Source organism: Panthera pardus, unplaced genomic scaffold, assembly GCF_024362965.1.
Source record: "Panthera pardus isolate Hobbes unplaced genomic scaffold, ASM2436296v1 HiC_scaffold_9, whole genome shotgun sequence".
In the NCBI taxonomy this organism is placed as follows: Eukaryota; Metazoa; Chordata; class Mammalia; order Carnivora; family Felidae; genus Panthera; species Panthera pardus.
The window spans coordinates 7,787,295-7,808,071 of NW_026527024.1; the positions used below are offsets into that span (position 1 = coordinate 7,787,295).

At 43.3% G+C, this 20,777-nt stretch overlaps 1 protein-coding gene across 4 annotated transcripts in view; it reads right to left on the bottom strand.

Moving 5' to 3' along the window:
- Positions 1–533: 533 nt before the first annotated feature.
- Positions 534–20,777, bottom strand: part of ESYT2 (extended synaptotagmin 2) — an 80,936-nt gene continuing 60,692 nt past the window's right edge. For 2 of the 4 annotated variants that reach the window (XM_053898711.1, XM_053898713.1), the window contains 10 exons: positions 17,827–17,889; positions 14,527–14,601; positions 13,546–13,632; positions 11,336–11,485; positions 9,203–9,588; positions 7,957–8,055; positions 6,034–6,165; positions 4,267–4,372; positions 3,410–3,459; positions 534–3,313 (listed from right to left, as the gene is read on the bottom strand). In XM_053898711.1, coding sequence (XP_053754686.1) covers positions 3,268–3,313; positions 3,410–3,459; positions 4,267–4,372; positions 6,034–6,165; positions 7,957–8,055; positions 9,203–9,588; positions 11,336–11,485; positions 13,546–13,632; positions 14,527–14,601; positions 17,827–17,889 — 1,194 coding nt within the window. In that variant the 3' untranslated portion in view covers positions 534–3,267. The remainder of the gene's footprint in view (positions 3,314–3,409; positions 3,460–4,266; positions 4,373–6,033; positions 6,166–7,956; positions 8,056–9,202; positions 9,589–11,335; positions 11,486–13,545; positions 13,633–14,526; positions 14,602–17,826; positions 17,890–20,777) is intronic. The other 2 variants (XM_053898712.1, XM_053898714.1) reach the window with 1 other exon arrangement.

Below are 20,777 nucleotides of genomic sequence, written 5' to 3' on the forward strand. Positions count from 1 at the left end.
AGCCTCTCGTCCGCTCTTCTCAGGACTCCGCTCACAAAGCGCACAAAAAGACCGTTGTTTTCTACTCGCGATGGCCTTTCAGACGAGTGTTTCCAAGCCTCCGAGTCCAAGGCAGGCAGAGAAGAGCCAAGATGGGAACAAGAGGACGAGTATCAGCGACCTGATGTTCCTTTGAAAATGAAAGAACTCACAAATAGCGTGTATAAAGAATCTACTTACTACTTTTCAAGTTATTTGACCACACGTTAAAAATTTCATTTCAGGGGCGCCTGGGTAGCTTGGTCGGTTAAGCGTCTGACTTCGGCTCAGGTCATGATCTCACGGTCCGTGAGTTCGAGCCCCGCGTCGGGCTCTGTGCTGACAGCTCAGAGCCTGGAGCCTGCTTCCGATTCTGTGTCTCCCTCTCTCTCTGACCCTCCCCCATTCATGCTCTGTCTCTCTCTGTCTCAAAAATAAAAAATAAACGTTAAAAAAAAAAAAATTAAAAAAAAAAAAATTTCATTTCAAAAGACAAAGGAAAAACAAATCACAAGTGAGCTAACGTAAGAGTTTATTGAATAAATACATGCACTGTCATGTAAAATTAGTTGATCAAAAAGGACATTCTCTAATAACAATTAAAAAAAGCCCTCCGCCGTTTTCCATCTGCAGTGGCGGACAGCCCGAGTATAAACGCGCATATACGCTGGTCTCCACTGAGCTTCGGTTCCTGAAGAAAAAGGGCTGACCTCCTGACGAACACTATCTCGTAGCACAGAACAGAGTTGCCGTGAGTACAGCAACGATCTGGAACTTGGAAACACCGGCGTCACACTTCCATACGCTAAGGCACAGGAGAAGCAACCCACATGGACAAACAGAACTCAAATCTGTGTAAGTTAATTTTCCTCCCGTTGATTCAGCTCAATACAGAGAAGTTAACGTTCCCTTTTCCTAGACGAATCGGTCATTAAGGAGCAGGGATGCCGATCTGGGGACCCTGGAGTGCGGAGTCCGGCCGTGAGCAGAATTCTCAGTCCTTCCCACGGAATACCACAGCTTCCCACTGACCGCTCACTTGGCCGTGAAGGACAGAATCACACCTGGAAAGGTTTGTTTGTTTTACGTCCTCAGAATCGTCCCTTTCCTTCTAAAGAGAAGGAAGCCCGCTGCCAAGGTCCATCTCCAGGCTCCTCCGTCCCCGCGGCACAAGGCGGGTGTCACGCTGCCACTGGCTTTATACTCTTCCTTGTACTTATTTTGCCTAATTGCTTAGAGCGCTGCATAAGGTGAATACATACCGCAAGGTGAGCACAAGGCAAAACCCAGATGTTCAGGATGTTGGTAAAAATTACTGGTATTGTAAATCCCAGTGAGCGGTCGTTCCCTTTTTATAGATTATGCCAGAGGCCCTTCAACAGACTCAACTGAAAAAAAATCTTCAATAAATCTAATACCATGGACCGACGACTAGGTTTATTAAGTAATTACCTGCCTTTATCGCGCTGCTAAAACACCACCGCAGTTAAATGTTTTGTGGGCACCAGTATATTCATCCATTTCCTCCTGTACATTAACATGGGAAATGGTTTATAATGAGGCTTTATAGTGAAGTTCCATCAAGTAGGAAGCAGGGAGATTACACTGGTCTTTATGATTACATGAACTGTGTTGTGAGGCTATAGGCTCCATTATATATAAACCTCCGGTTTAAAGTGTGAACTAAAAGAAGGGTAAGATCTGTTGGCAGGCAGAAGTACGCAAGGTAACAACCAGCATCCACCACAGGCACTTTGGTGTGTTTGGTCACACGGGCCGCCCATGAGTCCGTGGAGGGATTCATGGTAAGATCCCCAGTTTCAACCACAAAGCTCGATTTCCCCAATGTCCTCACACATGATTTCAGAATGTTCTGATAGCTAAGGACTCATTTGCACCATACAGCTTAACATACTGAAAACTCTTTCTGTGTCCGTGCGTGTTTCTCACAGGCGAGCACGGCTTAGACACTGCCACGGAGCCTCAACCCCCAAGAGGTCTGGGACTCGAGGATGTAAAACATGCTTTTAGTAATCTAAACAGGAAAACATATTCCAAAACAGAAACTGTATAACAATATCCCAATACTGAGGTCAGTCACGGCATAAAGTGAGGAAACCCCGGAAACGGTTAATTACAATCACCAGCCGCCGTGCTGGAACCCTGTGGCCCCAAGAGTGGCCTCTGTGTTGGGCAAAAGGAAGCCAAGGCCACCTCAGGGGTTCTGTCAACCTATGATGTCACACTGACAGGTGAATGAATGAGCTGTTGGTTTAAAACAACTTCCTCCTTACCCAGATCCACCCCACAAACTCTGTGGTGACCACGTGAGCCTGTCTCTGTCTTCACAGGCTGGGAAAACACTGAAAACTAACAAACCTTATGACCGACTATTTCACAATAGCCTAACTGCTAACACTGAAAATTTGGGTTGTATTTTAGGAAGTATAACTGTGTATCTGTGTACTATTTCATGAATACATTCTATCAAGCAATTAAGACATTTCATGGAAGAAACTTCAAGTTAGTGCACCATGATGACATGACATCCTCTTAGTATTATGTATTACTCAGTTACACATTTTTCCTTAGAAGCACTTCATCTGACTTCTCAAAAATACATATTTATATTTATAAAAGTGGTAATATTTTGAATATTTTCGTCATTCGTGATGGGCAGAACTATACTTATTTAATATTTAATCTTTCAGCTTTTCTTTTTAAAAAGAAAAATACCACAAAATTGGTCACTGAGAACTTTTCCTGCAAAGACAAAATGATTATGTGTCATAAGAATTTAATAAGTCTTAGAAAAAAAATATATTTCCTTAATCCATGTTCTTCAGAGTTCAAACCAGCAGGTAGAGATTATAAAAAATAGTCTATTTACATGGCAGAGTGTACCTCAGCGATGTACAAAACAAGGCAACAGTAAAGCATATACACAGATCTGCTTCCTCGTCGATACAACGGACATACAGCCTTACGCGACACGGTAACTAACTACTACCCTATTATACGCTAGAATAACCGGCAAATACTACAGGAAATTAAACATATAAAATTTAATGATAATATTGGCCAAATATGCCTAAAACGTCAACATGTTTTATAAAACTATTAAGATATGTATAACTAAATACATTGAAATTATAAAAACAATATTGGTACGTCTGTGGGAGGGTGCGCTGCGAGCGCACGAAGGTGGTTGGCACACCGGGGGGGGGGGCTCCTCGTGCCCGGCAGGGACTACGTCACCACGTGTGGTCTCGTGCCATCTTCTGTGAGGTCGTACCTAGGGGTGCATGGGGACATGACAAGAGACATGTGGTCAACCGGGGAAAGTGTTGTGGAATAGACACACGGGGCTCGTTCGTGCTGGGACACTCACCACTGGGTCCAGCCCTTGGCCAGTTCTTCGGACGCCAGACCGACCAACACCTGTGGGTTAAACGACACCTGTAACAGCGGGTGGAGCCCCGATCTCTCTGACCTCCTGCTGCCTCAGTATGGAACCCACTGTGTTATTTTGAGTCTCTCCCTGTCAATGTTTTTGACCCTGATGACCCCCCATGAATGATATGGCGATCACATCCAAGAGCTCTGCCCTGTATCCAGGACTCTCAAAGTTCGGTTATGAAGAAGGATCAGTGCTGATAATTTACAGGGATATCGGCTCACGCTCCATTAGTGCCAGCACAGTGGATCCGGATTATCTGCAAGCGGGACATAATTCAAAACTCCTCTTCCCTAACTCAGCCTCTGTGTACATTTAATGTTAAAGAATATATAATCTTATGCAAGAGTTACATGTGAATTCTGACAAAGACCAGAATAAATTCAGAGAAATAAAGGCACTAATTTGTTAGAAAAAGAATAGTTGGTTAGTGGAGGAGGCGGAACTGCAAGAGAATATTTTCCTTCATGTTTTCTTTCAATGTGACTCAACATTTCTTTAATTAAAAAATTAATCTTTTCTTCAACTCTACGTTCACAGCATTTGTGTGAGTAACATGCCCAATAATATGATTATGTAAAAACAATGAAAATAAAGTAATTTTCAAAATGTACTCATATTTTAGATGCCATGGTCTTTCATGGTCCACTATTTTATAAATAAGCATTAATCAGAGAGGAAGTCCCCCCCCCTTTCCATTGATTTAAGTATGGTCTAAAACAATGCCCTTTGGGTACGTGCTTAATGTTTATAAGATATAGGAACCGATCACGGTTATTTTTTAAACTTACTTTGCCAAGAAGCCCTTTGTCTTTGGACAGGAAGCCACCACTGTTCTTTACTGCTACATCCAGCGTCCTCCTCTGTACTTCTGGTAATGAAACGCTGAAATCAAAGCTGACACGGGAAAAAGAGGACCGCCCTTAAATTTCTCCATAATGTTGTTGTATTCTCATTATAACCAAAAAACAACCTTTCTGCTTACAAGACAGTTCTAAATGTTATGCTGTTTTTTATTATAAAATTGAGTTCTGTTCAATGTTTGGATCTGGCATTTCATGAAGACTCAAAAACAATTTTTGTTTCCCTTATTTTGCAAACATAACCGAAGACTCTGGCCTCCTAAGTATGTGAAAGGCCGTATGTAAGTGATGAATTACCAAATTCTACCCCTGAAACCAACACTGCATTAATATTACTAATTACTAACATATTAGTAACAAACATGTCAACTAAAATTTAACTAAAAATTAAAAAAAAAAAATCAAATAAAACAACACTAAGTATGCGAAAGACCCTACTGCCTGTGGCTCCCTCATGTATGGGGACGGGTGTTCTTTGAATGTCTGCCCTGGGGGACTGTGGATGTAGGTAGGACCCACTGGTTTTCTCATCCAGGCCAAAAGACTAAACAGCAGTGATTACAAAGCCGGGGTGAGTGAAATAAAGAAAAGTAGTATGTGATACAGCTTCATGGAAGGGAAAAGATACGCAGTGCACTTTTTAATGGCCGAAGTCAGATGCTACAAACAAAAATGCCTCCAGGGAACCAAGTCCTCAAAGCTGGCTGGAGTTCAGCCACTGTGAGTCAGGGTCTCTGGCAAACCAGAGGGCAGAGGGCCTAAGGCCTGGGAGGGATGTGGCTGGGATGTGGCTGGAATGTGACCAGCCTTCAGGGAGCTTCAGCAGCTAGAATCCCAGACTTGCAGGGGGCGCGGAGGGGCGTTTCTGAATCCTTAACTTTGGCTGCGGCTAAGTGAGAACACTGTCAAAATGTGCTCACGCCAGGGACTGGTGCACACCTCCTGTCAGTTTCTGTCTGTGATTTAAAAAGAGTTGCTGGCGTGAACATATGAGAAACAACCAGTCCATTTAAAGATAAATGTAAACAAAAGTGACACCATTTGACTATGTGATTTCCCAAAATGCTGTTGGTTTTTTTTAGCTGTAGACACTGTAACGTAAGGTAACGAGTTTGCAGACTGAAGCTCTTAAGGGTGGCGCAAGGCCCCCGGAGGTCCTCGAGGTGCTCTCTGGAGATCAGCACCGATGGCAGAAGCAGATATGACCTCTACTAAGACAGCCCATTAAAGGGATCTGCGAAAATGTTAGACAATAATGCCGTTCTTTTCACTTTTTTATTGTTTTGGAAACTAGTTGTTTTTCAGAAGAATGTTGTATTTTAAGATGTCATAGACTTATTGTTATTTAAAATAAACTTAAAATATACTTATTGTTGAATTCTTAGTTTTTATTTATAAGTCAGAAAAATCAATAGATACAACCGCCCAGGATGGAAGTTCCGCGAGGTCCACAATCACCAGTTTCCCTTCCACAGTGTGTACAGCCTGAACTTACTATGTTTAGCCACTTCTAGACCAAGTTCAAAATGTTCATTTATTTATGTTAACAAGTCCGTGTGTGCTAATCTGGAGTTTTTTCACTGATACTTCCCAACAGTGTGTTGGTTGAAATGCATTAGTCATTCAAAGGTATTTGATCAAGGCTTTTTTAATTTCTGAATTCGACAGCCTACCCATCTTGAGTGAGCACCATACCTCTGGTCAAACACGGGGTTCAGTGTTTTCTTTGACACGTGTGTTTTTCTCCTTCCTGACCTCCTCTTGTCTGGTAACAAATACATGCGGACATAGGGGTCAGAGCCATCTTCAGAGAAGGCAATGAGATTTCTTACGACACAAACCAGAGAACACTCGATATTAGAATCTAGGAAAACGACCGTTAGCATCACGTTCAAACTTCCTACTTCGATTTATATTTATCTACACCACTGAGAAGCAGAAAGGAACAAAGTGAGTTTCTGTCCTCACCCTGTGCTAGCTTGTTGGCGGACGCAACTTTCACCTCCGTTTCTTGAGCCCAGAGTTTGGGGGACATCCTGATACTTGCTCTGCTTTGAAAACGGAAGCTGTTGTTTCTAATGTCCAGCTTCTCCCAGTGGGAGGGGATGTGGTTGGCCTCACACCAAGGGAAACCCCATCCTCAGTGCTGCCAGGCTGCTCCCCCAACTCTGTGCCCTTCGTTCACCTAAACCTTTCACCTCCTTTGTGCAACCCACGCTGCTCTTCTCCTCGGACACCTGGTCTGAGCCAAACAGAGTCTGGGAGTTAATTATATGCAACCACTTCAAATTATTCACTTACCGATCAACCTGAAAATCTAGTTAGGGGACTATTTGCTGAGAGTCCTCTACAACAGTAATTATCTCACAGCAAGAATGTATAAGGTGCTCAATAAATAGGTTCAGAACTGAAGTCTACATTTATATAATTTCCTATGTTTCTAACAGCCTTTTATTATTTTTTTTAAGTTTATTTATTTACTTTGGGAGACAGAGAGAGAGAGAGAGAGAGAGAGAGAGAGAGAGATAGAACCCACGTGCATGAGCAGGGGAGGGGCAGAGAGAGAGGGAGACACAGAATCCAAAGCAGGCTCCAGGCTTTGAGCTGTCAGCACAGAGCCCAACGTGAGGCTTGAACTCACAAACTGTGAGATCATGACCTGAGCTGAAATCAAGAGTCAAATGCTCAACCCAAGAGTCAAATGCTGAGCACCCCAGGTGCCCCTCTAACAGCCTTTAATAAGATCCAAATACTTATGCCGTACATTTATATCCTAACTACTACTGAGAGAAGTCACACAGAAGGGAAATAATTAGTCGGCTCCATAGCATCATCACTAATCAAAGACAAATTAAAGCAACGCTGCCAGCTCATGTTACACTTACTAAATCAGTACGCTGCACAATAAACTTCCTGATGGGGGCAGGAGAAGATACACCTGTACCCTGGGTACCAATGCCAGCTGGCATGTTCCAGAAATAGTCTTGAAAGACTATTGGCAATACCTGTCATGATCTCATCAACCTTTTGAGATCCTCCGAATTACTGACAAAAACTTACTCCTGGAAATTTAATCTCAAAGAGACACTTCAAGAAAAATATGTTCATTACCGTGTTACATGTAACTTGGGACAATCTAAACATCCAGCCATATGGAATGTTGTATAAACTGCAGTAGAGCAGTTCAAGATGTAGTACAGGGGCACCGGGTGGCTGAGTGGGCTAAGCATCCGACTCTTGATTTCGGCTCGGGTCATGATCTCACGGTTCGTGGGTTCCAGGCCCACCTCAGGCTCTGTGCCGACAGCGTGAAGCCTGCTTGGGACTCCGTCTCCCTCTCTCTCTGCCCTTCCCCTGCTCTCTCTCTCTCTCTCTCTCTCTCAACACAAATAAAAATAAACTTAAAAAAAGGAGTGGATTACAAAGCAACCAAAATGTTTATGAACAGAAACAATGTCAAGAACAAAAAAAGAATGCAGTACTGAATACTAAGTCTGTAGCATAACATCATTACTTTGTCCTTCAAAAATGAAATGGGTTCATCTGTTTAGTGATGTCAGAGCTAACACTGGCCTCTCATCTAAAGCCCACCTGGGGGTTCCCGGGGGCCCAGCTCACCTGCAGGAGTGCACGACCACCACAAGCTTGTTTCTCTGCGAGCTGTGTCGGATGGTCAGCTGGATCTGCCCCAGGGGCGACTGCCCCAGTGTCGTCCCACTGGGGAAACAAAGCGAGAGGTTATAGCTCTCCTCAGAACTGAATGGGAGTGAGTCAACTGGCACAGAAACAATCAAATTACCCACGGACTTGAGCATAATCTGGACTTCTATTAATCAACCAAACTCATATCTCAAATAAGGTTTCAACATAACTTAATTATCCAGAACTGACAGCTTTCCCAGTGAGGGCCCATGGTAAAAAGGAGACTCAGGAGATGTCCTCATTACAAACATCGATTCTGTGGTCTCTGCAAAGCAACGTCTAGCCTGTAAGGACCCAACTCTACGTGTGCTTCCTCAAAGCCCCACGTGCACTGCTTGCTCTGATTTTCCCGGCAGCCTCTCTCAGGAAGCTTCTCTCTCAGGGTTGAAGCGCAGACTCCCAAGCCCGCCAACGGTTGCCCTGGTGCAATGTCCCTCAAGATCATCCCGGCTACTCCCCAAATTTAGCTCCTGAGAGAAGTGCTTTCTTATTTAAAGTTCTATCTCCTCCTAGAGCAAGAGAGGAAGGGACTGATTGCTTTCTTCTGAACGCTGAACCTGAGAAAGTACGCAGGAGAGAGCATGCTGAGTGTGGGTCACACGCGTGTGACTTCCTCAACCCCCAGGAGTGCGTTTCATCTCTGCCTCCGCTTCCTATGCCTCGACACACCTCTCGGAACAACAAACAGCAAGAACAGCTTCAAAGGGCCACTTCGTTCCTTCCACTGACGGGAAGAGGTTAACGTCTGAAGCTTATGATAACTGCAAGCTGCCTTCCTCCTTCTCTGAAGAGCCCAGGAGCACAAGTATGAATCCAAAGACTAGACAACACACGACCGGTGGTAGTAAGGGGGTGCTGAGCAAACAGGACTTGTTCTTCCAACACAGACACAACCACGGCACGAAGAGCGAGCATCAGCTCTAGGTCCCGCCTCCTGGTCTGAGGACAGGCACACAGGGGCTCAGACCCTCTTCTATTCACCCCGAACCCCACTGCTTCTTGGTCCCTAGTCAGGTCCTAGAAATGGCAGGTTTATTTTAAAAGGCAAACACTCAGTGAGCAAAAGGGCAGGGACACCTCAGGCTCTTTTGGCTAACTCAAGACGACATTAGCACGAGACGTGTGCTCTGAGTGGACAAGGACAAAGGAGGGGTCTGGTTACTTCTCTAGCTGCCGCAGCCTCTGCCGAAGCTCCTGGGTGGCGATGGGCAGGGATATGTCTGAGGCTATGCTTGGAGTGGGCTCCTTAACGGAGATGTGGCTGGGGGAGCAGGTGGCACTGGTCTGGAGGCTGGAGGAGCTCCTGCCCAGGTCGCGTGGGCCTTGGGGGCTGGCCTCCACAGGCTGGGCCCCCTCTTCCACGCCAGGCTTATCGCTGCCCCCGACGACTGGTGTGCACGGGGCTGTGCTGCCATCACCGGAGCCTGGCGATGCGGACGCGTGAGATCTGACAGGTATTTCTCTCCCTTCTTTGGAGACAGAGGGTCGCTTTACTTGAGCTGAGTGTTGGTGGTCTGGGGACCTTTCTGGCTTTTCAAGGTGGAGTATCTGCAAGTGGAAACAAACACAAAATTGAAATCAGTGACACTAGAATGGCCTGGTATATGAATGGCTTTAGATGTATTCACTTGCCAATGTCTACTGAAAACTTGGCAAAAACATTATAAACAGTCTAGTCTATATGTCCAGCTACTCTGTTATTAGAGTGATGCCACATTATGTAAGTAGAAAAAGGAGGGGCACCTGGGTGGCTCAGTAGGTTGAGCACCCAACTTCAGCTCAGGTCTTGACCTCACAGCTCATGAGTTCGAGCCCCACATCTGGCTCTGTGCTGAGAGCTCGGACCCTGGAGCCTGCTTCAGATTCTGTGTCTCCCTCTCCCTCTCTGCCCCTCCCTACTTGTGCTCCTTCTCGCTCTCAAAAACAAATAAAAATGTAAAAAATTAAAAAAATGCCTTAGTTCTCATTTAAAAAAAAAAAAGAAGAGAAAGGAAAGTTTAATCAAAATTATCGCTTCCATGATGTAAACATAATTTCTCTTCGGCCTCTTCCGTTTGCGTGCATTCTTGCACAGCTGTGGGGGTGATGTCATTGTTGGGCGAGCCTGAGCCACGCGCCCCCAAGAAAGGATGAGAGGTGAGGGCCCCCTCCCCAGTGGGCTACTGCACACACCCAGCATGAACGCCGGAACGGCCTTCGTGTCCTTCGGCTTGTGTGAGCACGTGAACCTTCACTTCGCTGGCTTTTCACAGTCGGTGGTAAGGTGTGCAACATTCCACTGAACAAGAGCCCACACCCCAAAACCCTGCGCTCCAGGGTTGCTGCAACAGTGTCAAGTCTCCCTCCTTGTAAAAAATAAAGCTGCAGCAAACATCTTTATGTTCGTGGCCTCTGTGCATTCTGTCTTCTTACTGAAGGTCAGATCTCCAGAGAACGGGTTCCTGGCCCAAGGGGCTCCGTGACCCGTGGTCTGCAGACTGCAGTGCAGTCCTTTCTGCAGAAACTGCCTATCTCCAGAGTTGGAACCAAGTGCAAAGAGATCATGAACACTGAACCCTCCACAGACCGAGGTCGCTTGGAGTTTTTAAAAAGTGGGTTCTTCATTTTAATTTGCATTTTATTTTATTTTAAAACAATGTTTATTTATTGAGAAAGCACGCGTGCACATGAGTGCGGGAGAGGCAGAGAGAGACGGAGAGAGAGGGTCCAGAGAAGGCTCCGTGCTGACAGCAGCGAGCCCCGCGTGGGGCTAGAACCCACGAACCGTGAGGTCATGACCTGAGCTGAAACCAAGAGTCGACTGAGCCACCCAGGCGCCCCTTAATTTGCATTTTAAAAATTAGTGAGTTTTAGCATTTTCCAATCCATTTGCCAGTTTTATTTTGAACATTTCCTCAGGCACTCACAAGAGTCATTGTCTATTTTGTACCAAAAGTCTGTTTGTAATTTCTACCATCTTGAAGAACTGTATTAAATTTTCTCTCCTGAATGACCTTTGAGAATTTAGCCTGGCCTGCTCAAGCAATCTGGAAATACCAGCTGGGGCAGATGTCTAAGTCCAAGCCTCAATTATCTCTCCCCTGAGCGCCTATAGTTGTCAGCAGTGGTTTCCTCGATCCCAGACAAGTGCCTTCCTGGCCCCAGGCTCGCAGCTATACCGCGGTCATCCTCCATGAGGGCCCATGCCCTTCACTACACTCTGGAGCAGCACCCAGGAGTCAGCCAGTCCGCCCCCCCCCCCCCCCCCCCCCCGACCCCTGTCCACTCCTGTAATCGCTGCATGAGACTCCAGTACCCTGAGGGCGATCTTCATCTTCAGAGTGCTGTTTGGACCTGAATTACTGAGTTGAAATCGCTGGTTCATGGTCATGTCATTGCTGGTAAGCAGCTGACTGAGAGGGATCTTCAGGTGCCCCAGAGAACACTGATGCTGTTCATCTTTGACCTGCAGAACACACAGAACACATTTAGCTCTGAAGGGTCAAGACAGAAAATATAGAGGGGAGCCCGGGGGGCTCAGTCGGTTGTGCGCCGACTTGGGCTCAGGTCATGATCTCCCGGTCTGTGGGTTCGAGTCCCATGTCGGGCTCTGTGCTGACAGCTCAGAGCCTGGAGCCTGCTTCCAATTCTGGGTCTCCCTCCCTCCCTCTCTCGCTCTCTCTCTCTCTGCCCCTCCCCACCAGGCTTCCATCTCTACCTCAAAAATAAACATTAAAAGAAAAAAATACAAAAAAATGGAGAAATGTCCAAAATCAAGTCTTTTTTTTTTTTTTTTAAACTAGGCTCCATGCCCAGAGCGGAGCCTAACACGGGGCTTGAACTCACAACCCTGAGATCAAGACCTGAACTGAGATCAAGAGTTGGTTGCTTAACTGAGTGAGCCACCCAGGCTCCTCCAAAACCCAGTCTTTAAAAAATATCTCAGCCATCTCTTTCTAAGTAGTGTTCTCGTAAATGACGGACACAGTAGAAAACCTCTTAGAGACACAGAATGCTACAGTAAGTGAGGTTCCAACGAATCTCTCATTTCCTCATTGCACAGCTACAATGAGCACCAAAAAAGCACTGTGGGGTCACTTGGGGGGCCCAGCCAGTTAAGCATCTGACTTCTTTTAAAAATTTTTTTAATGTTTATTAATGTTTATTATAGGACATTAAAAAGACATTAAAGGGATATTCTAAATAATGTTGTGCCAAGAAACTCAACAATTTAGATGAAATAGATGAATTTCTTAAAAAACATAAACATCAGGGGTGCCTGGGGGCCTCAATCGGTTAAGCATCTGACTTCAGCTCAGGTCATGATACCACAGTTCATGGGTTCAAGCCCCACGTCGGGCTCTGCTGACAGCTCAGAGCCTGGAGCCTGCTTCAGATTCTGTGTCTCCCTCTCTCTCTCTGCTCCTCCCCTGCTCTCACTCTGTCTTTCTCTCAAAAAATAAACATAATTTTTTTTTTAAAAGCATAAACATCAAAAATCATGAAGAAAAAAAGAGATACCCTAGATAAATCCATATCTACGAATGGAATATAATTTGTATTTAAATGCCTTCTCATGAAGAAAAGTACAGGCCTAGATGGCTTCACTGGTGAATTCTTGAAGCACGTGAGGAGAAAGCCCAATTCTACACAACTCTTCTAGAAAAATGCAAAGAAGGGAACATTCCCCAACTCATTCTAGGAGGACAGCATTACCCTGAGAAAAAAACAAACTTACAGATTAGGATCCTTCATGACTAAGATACAAAAACTCAACAAAATGTTAGCAAGTTACATTGAATACATAAAAAGGATACTACATCATGACCAAGTGGAACTTACCCCCAAACAAAGGTCTGTAAGGTTTAACATTCGACAATCAACAATATAGTCCACCATGTTTACAAACATGAACATCATCTCAATAGTTATAGAAATAGTTATTGAAAATAGTTATAGAAATAGTTACAGAAAAGCCTTTGAGAAAATTCAACATCCATTCATGACAAAAACACGCAGCAAACTAGCAGCTGGAGTAGAAGGAAGCTTCCTAGACAACAGACCTAATGGTGAAACCTCAAGGCTTTCCCCTTGAGGTCGGAAGGGAGGGGAAGGGGTCTACTCGCTCCAGAGGCTGGAGGGCCCAGCAGGGCAAGAGGAGGCAGGAAAAGGAAGTGAAAGGCACCCAGATCGGACACACAGAAGTAGAAGTGACATAATTAGCAGACAACGTGACTACCAGGTAGAAGACAATCCTAAAGTATTCACAAAAAGCTATGAGAATAATCAAATACAATAATATAATATCCACATACAAAAATCATTTGCATTTCTAGATACTAGTAACCAAAAGTTGAAAACTGAAAAAAATTATGTATCAAAAAGTATGAAATACTTAGGGATAAATCTGACAAAGATGTATCAATTATGGTGATGAGTCCATGAACTGTACTCTTTAAATCTGGGCACCTCTTTGTATGTTGGTTATATTTCAACAAATCTATTTAAAAAATGCAAATAAAATACCTCGACTTCAAGGTCCTGGCGCTTGGGATTGTGAATGAAGAAGGTGAAGTTTTCTTCCCATACAGGTTCATTGGTTTTGTACCGAATCTGAAAGAAATAACCAAGTATCAGCTCTGTGGTATTTTCTGTGGAAAAGGGCTACCGAGACTGTGGTTATTCATTTATTGTGTTTGGAAGCTTAGGACTTTAATTAAATTCCAAGACACTTATTTGCTGAGCATGTGCTGTGTGTTAATTGTGAAAAGTGTTCAAAGATGGAGACAGTCCAAAGCTTTTAGAGTGTGTCAGGGAAATTGACAGTTATGAAATCTCAACCTCTGAGCCCATCCCAATGACAAGAGTTCATCTGCTTGGTTTGGCCTTTGTTCTACTATTTTCCCAGGGACCACATAATGCTAGAAGTCAGGAAGCTTCCTAAATTGTGAACATTTTAAAGCGAACAATGGCCTGTAACTGTAAATAATTCCTGAAATATTTTCTTTTAAATTAGGAAAGTGGAACACATTACAACAACAGCAATGTCCTCTGAATGCCACAGAATTGTGTTTGTTGAATTTTAAGGACTGCTGGTTATCTTTCAAACAAAATATTTATAGAGCATTCAAAGGAAACTTAGAAATTTATACCATGTCATTTATCCACGAAATCAAGCAAAAGCATATTATGGCATTTTTAAAATTTATTTTTTGAGAGGGAGACAATGGGGGAGAGGAGTTGGGGGGGAGAAGGGGGAGGGGGAGAGAGAAAGAGAGACAAACTGAGCTACCCAGGCACCCCCCTTTTTTTTGTTGTTGATATTTTTAAACATAAACAATACATTCGTTACCCAATAAAGAAGTTTGTTATCTGGGAACTAACTGATTTGAGAAAACGAGAGGAAGATATGGAAATCAATGCCTCACGCCTGCACTAGCAGCCCGCTGACAGTCCCCACCTAAGACCAGTAACAGTGACATCATTGGAAACCAGTCAGCACCTCACCTTGCTCTCCTGGGCCTTGTGTCCAACTGACATCTGGACAAGAGGGTTTGGATTGCTGTTTATTTTCTTCCCTGACTATCCAAAAACAAACAAACAAACAAAAAATAAGACAAAATGAGTAAACATACATCTTGAACTGGGGCTTACTAAAAATGAAATTAGTGGCTCATATGAATAGTCATTTCTAATTAATTCTGACACTTCAGTTACAGGGACTATCTGGGAACAATTTAACTGGAAAATAATTGCTGAGCATATCCAAAGCCATAATTGGGTCTACCATGAAATAAATTAAGAAAATTCCTATTTCCATATGATTTTTAAATGCTAAGGCCTTTTATTTTTAAAGCAAGCTAGTTTGGAAAAATGCAAACTTCTAAATATCTTTAATGCTAATTCCAGCTCTCAAAACTCATGTTACTAGGATAAGAAAATGAGTAAGTGCAGCAAATGGAAACAAAAGCATGAGGAAGGACAAACATCTGGAACATACACTTCTGAATAGTCCCCTGGTGGGAATAATAAACACACTACAAAGTATCAGAGACATATCTTCACATTTTTAACTTCGTACCTTCTGTGCAAACATGTAGCTATCAGATATCACTTCTTGCTTACCAGCTCCTAAGTAATTCTGACTGGAAGAATAAACATCAATCTAGAACTGCATTAAATTAAGCAGATATAAATATAATGAGAAAAACTCAGGAATAAGAAAACAAATGGTGAGAAGCATACCTGAGCAGACAGGTGAAAGAACATAGTGGGACACAACATACATGGGACATGAGGTTTATTTCTAACTTAGCCCCACAAGAAGATGCAGTTAAATATCTGTGTTAGTGGGAATTAATTAGGTCACAAAAATGTTTTGTTGTTGTTGTTGTTAAACAATTTTAGAGTCAATCCTTAACACTACAGCAATGATAGAAATAGGTGTCAAATTCATAGGATTATCGGAATATTATTAGCCCAAACATACAGTGATAATCTATTTTCTGGTTCATCTTTTTGGTGTGAATAAATTCTGCAAAACGAAATAAACACCATTAAAAAAAGAAAACATCCAAGGTTATAAACTACTGTGGCAGAGAATATGAACTCTTCACCTAAATCCTTCCTTTACCACTGGAACCCGGAGTTCTAGGTGGGCACGAGTCCTCTGCACATGAAAATTCTATTTCCCAACTTCCCTTGCAACTGGGTGTGGCCAGGACGTGGGCTGGCCTCTAGTGAGGGCGCCCTCCTTTGTGGAGCCACTTTGGCTGGAGATGCTGAGCCGCGGGGCCAAGGCCAGGGTTCTGCTACGCCGGAGGGAATGAAATCGTCCTCTGATATAGCAACTGCTTTGATACAGAAATTGCTTCTTAGCTAGGGTAGGTCACTTCATCTCTGAAAAAGCAGCTGTTTCACTCCTAAAGTTACCGTGCCTTATCAATTTTGAGACACAATTTTTCTTTTTTTACCTTTCTAACATCTCTTGAAAAATTTATGGAGCTGTTTTGGGGCGGATCCCAATTGGGACACAGTTGTTCTTGCCTTAACCAATTTATTTTGCTTCTCTCTTCCTTTTGTTGTGTGCACGACATAATAAAAATCTGTATTTATCCTGAGTCTAAGAATTCTTCCAGTAGACACAAACACTATCAAACCTTAATGGAGCTTTTTTTTCTTAGTGGCACCTAAAATAATGGTGTATTTTTAAACAAATGATGTTCCAGTTTCTATGAAAGAGGTTAAATCGTTAAGTCTTGTACCACAATGCAGTAGTCAAAATGCATCAGCCCCAGTCAGATACACAGGTATAATGAAAGTATGAGTTTTTATTTTATCTTTTAACATTTTATTTTTTAATTTTTTATATGAATTTTAAGTAGGCACCACAACCAACGTGGGGCTTGAACTCACGACCCTGAGATTAAGAGTCGCACGCTCTACTGAGCCAGCCATGCATCCCAAAAATGTGAGTTTAAGTTAGACTGTCTTGAATTAAGTTTCAGTGGTTTACAACTGATTGTTGAGACCTACATGTTTCATCTATTTGAACTTTGGTTTTCATGTTTAAATAATGGCCACAATGCCATTTCCAAGGCCTTGCCGTTACGCTTAAATGAAACGGTAAAATATCAATTAAAACGTACATATTACGCTAGCTACACTGAGCACTTTTTACACGCGTGATCTTATTTAATTTACTCGATACCCCTAAAAAGATCCTATCACTTCCAGTCTATAAGTAGCAGAGGACCGGACATCTCACTACAGGTTATCCTGAGGAGTTGGGCAAGGCTGCGGTTCAAACCCAAACAGTCTGACTTAGAGCCTTCATTGCAACCGTTTCGTCTCGCTGGTCAATGATCCCCAGACATCAAAGAAACGGTGAGGGAAGACTCGATCTAATCCCTTCCAGTGTTACTGGAGCGGTTACTTCAACTACCGTGCTAACCACTACTGCAAAGGAGTAACTCACTGCTGGGTCACACCTCATGGCCTCAGTACAGGTGAGGACTTAATAAATTTACAGCAGAAAGCAGACATCTTGTCAGTCTTCTTCACTCAAAATTTAACTTCTTTTTCTAGATGAAGCTGATTCAAAACCATTCCTTCGGACAGAATTTTCTTGAGACCATTATATTTAAATCCCCCCCCCGCCCCAATATTTGATCCTAAAATGTTCGAAAGAATCGGAAAAAAAATAATAAAACACTGTAAGTCATAGAAAACTTTTAACAATTTGGCCAGAAAATACATGTTCATGTTGTTTTAGGGAGTGGAGCTTAGTTTTCAATATACCTCATTTAATGAAACTTAAAGCTTCTCAAAAGATCTGTCACCCAAACCCAGCAGCACCAAAAGCCATGAGGTCACCGACTCAGACGGCCCTAACTCAGCATATTGGAAGAGGTGATTTCTAAATGGATAGTCACAGTGCACAAGGAATACCTTGAAATCATAATCTAAAGATTGGTTATGTTTTTAAATAGACCTTCTATTTCACCATTTTCACCAATTCAAATCCAATTAAAATGCAGAGGATTTAAAAGTACCTTAGATACTGCTGCCTGAGGCCAACAAAACAGAAGTCTAATTTACCATATTGGTACTTTATAAAATTTATCTTCAAAGCTGACTTAATTTCTTCTAACTACTAATTCTTGGGTAAACAAAAAAAGGATCCAACTAGACAATTAATTACTATATTACTATGGGAGACAGTTTGTCAATAAACCCATGTGAGTTAAAATATCATCTCTTTCAATATGTTTCAATTAAGTTTTCAAAGGGAAACTATTAGTTTACCTTTAAAGCTTTCTGAACTGCAGACTTCTTCAAGACATCAGGGTTAAATTCTAATGGGTTACTCTTTCAAGTCAGAAGAAAATGAATATACCAAGGGTTAATAAAACATGCAATGAGGAGTTTATGTAAGGTTAATAATGACACGAAAATTTATGAGAACAAACAAAAAAATCTTTAAATGAAAACCACCAACAAGAATGACACAGTAAAAATCATCTGTAGCACATACAATTCTTCTTTATGCCCAAGATTTTATCTTAGGATAAACCTTTAATCTATAAATATCAGAATACATTTCCTCTGATTACTGTGATCCTTTACGATTACTGTTCTTTCACTCCCACCCCTCTTGTCTTTGGGATTTGAAAAAATCCAGGAGTGACACTTTAAGAAAGGGTTCTGTTTACTATTCTTAACCTGAATAAACTCATGAAGACGTCACCCATGACAACACTAAAGGTTTTATCTGACGTACAAGTGGATGGGCTCAAGATGCCCATGTGGCTCTCAAGCCAAATCACACCCCATACGAGCAGCTGACCCTTCCCTCGCTTCTGAACTTTACCTTCGTGCAAAACCACAGCAGAAGTGGGCCTTTTCCACTTCACTGCCATTCTCTCCCGAGTATCGAACGCAGGGGCTGAACACTTCGTTTCAAAAGTGTATCCTGGCTTTAAAGTTCTATTATTACGGGTTTTATGTCCTAGTTTCATTGACTTTTTTTTTTTTTTTCCATATCATTACTTTCTTGCCTTCAAGAGGACGAGGCAGAGCTGTCTGTAAGCTCCTTCAAGGACTGACATTTAACATGGAAGATTTTATCATTTCGGTTGTAATTAATTTCAAATGACAAACTGCTTTTTGTTATGTTTTTATTAAACAGCAGACATCATGGTGAAGAAAGATGGACAGCCAACTTCCCAGCCTCCGGTGGCCATGGCAGGCTGGGCCAGATGAGAAGACGGAACATCCAGCCCAAAGGAATTCACGTGACATAAAGGCCAGACCACTGCGGCGGCCTGTGGAGCTCTAAACACTGGACCCACCAGATGGGCCAGGTGAGGCTGGGAACCTCCGCCCTGACATGTGAGGACCGCCAACCCTCAGGTGTCACGGAAACCTCTGCTGAAGCTCACTTTGGGTAGGTGTGATGCACATCTCATTCTAACACGCACAACGAAAGCAAAAGTGAGGAGAGAGGCGTGGTGTGGGTGGCAGAGCTAGAGAAGCGCTGTGAGATCGTGGGGGGCTGCGCAGGCTCGAAAGAGAGACGGGCCAGATCACATGGGGACACTGGGAGGGGGCCAGCGTCGGCCCGGACGTCACGGCACCTTCCAGCCTCGGGCTGCTCCCCACAACTGGAGGCAGTAATAACCTGCAGTGTAGCCGCCCGGACTTTTTAAAGATTTGTATTTTTACGTAATCCGACACCCGATGGGTGACTCGAACTCACAACCTTGAGATCAAGACTCACACACTCCACTGACTGAGCCAGCCGGGTACACCCCCTTTTGGTCTTTAAAGACCTTAAAGTAATGCCACCTGTACTTTTTACAAGTGAAATGGCACCTTGCATCATCACACCCAGTGATCTTGCTACTGTGTACCAAGTATCCAATTTTACGGATACCAAGGAGGCAACGGTGTGAACACTCATCTCAGATAAACCCCACGGACAGCTCTGTGAACTCACAAACCTGAAGTGGTAACAACCTCACTCTACACTAGCATGGGGTAGACAGGAGGGGTCACAAGGCAGAGTTCAAAGCCCAGCTCTGGTACTGACTAGCTGCGATCTTGGGTCTCTAACTTCTGTCCCTCACACTCTCTGTGCTGCCTCAGCTTCCTTATCTGAAAAGTGACGTGATGGGGAGATTAAACAGGGCGGACAGGGAGAGCCCTTGGAAGGCGTTCAGCAAATGCGTGTTACTATGTAAGTCCCAGGTTCCCAGGTTGGAAAGCTGGCCACTGGAAGCCAGAGAACACCCTCGGCGCTCCAGGGTCACATTCAGCTCCAAATCTGATCAAAACGGGAGGGCAAAGTGCCGACAGTCTGTATCGTCAAGAGACTGTTTCCACACGGGAGAAAGTCCTGTAGTGCCAAAGGTTCCCAGATGGCGGTAATGCATGCATGGGGCTGCAAATTAAGTATCCTGAGTAGGTAGAAGGTACAAGACCAACGGGGCTGGCCTTTACCAGAAATACCAACAGTCTCAGCCTTTGGGGGAAAATTGAGAAAGCAATGATTTAACCTGACGATAAAATCCAATTTTCTTTAAAAAAGAAAAAAGGCAATCAAATCTGGTCAAATTAATCTCATAAAATACTGTGCTGATGCCTATGACTGAATCACTAAGCCTACTGTATGATTTTGATAATGTGGGAGGGAAGTTGGTTTTGATAAGCTAGCAATGTCTTAGCTCAAGATCATAAAGCAATTAAAAAATCCTGACACAAGGTCAGAAATATTTCCCTTTAAAGAAAGCAATTACTGAATGAGGAAAGGTAACTTAGAAAAACCACTGCAGACTAACAGAGTTTATGCAGGAGGGTCACACTGTTGTCCACAGCAGCTTACAACCGTCACTAAGAAACACCCAAAATATAAAGTCATTTCATAACTCGAGAGTTACAGAGAATGTTTGCCAACACGTACCAGTGACCTCATCTTGACTTTGAAAACACCTCAAATAGCAACAAGCAAGGAGAGTGAGGAAGGAGACCACGGTTACCATTTCCTACCCACGTGACTCTCAACAGCTCACCTAACCCATCAGGGTCTCGATGTCCCTCACGGATAAAATGGGGCAAAATACCTATTATTCAACTTTTGCCCCACCCTTCTTTGATAAGAATACACTGAAAGTGCACGTGGAAACAGAAATGAAATCTCTTCGAGAACACAAAGCATTACTACCACTGTTAGATTCAAGGGCTGAAGAACTTTATGA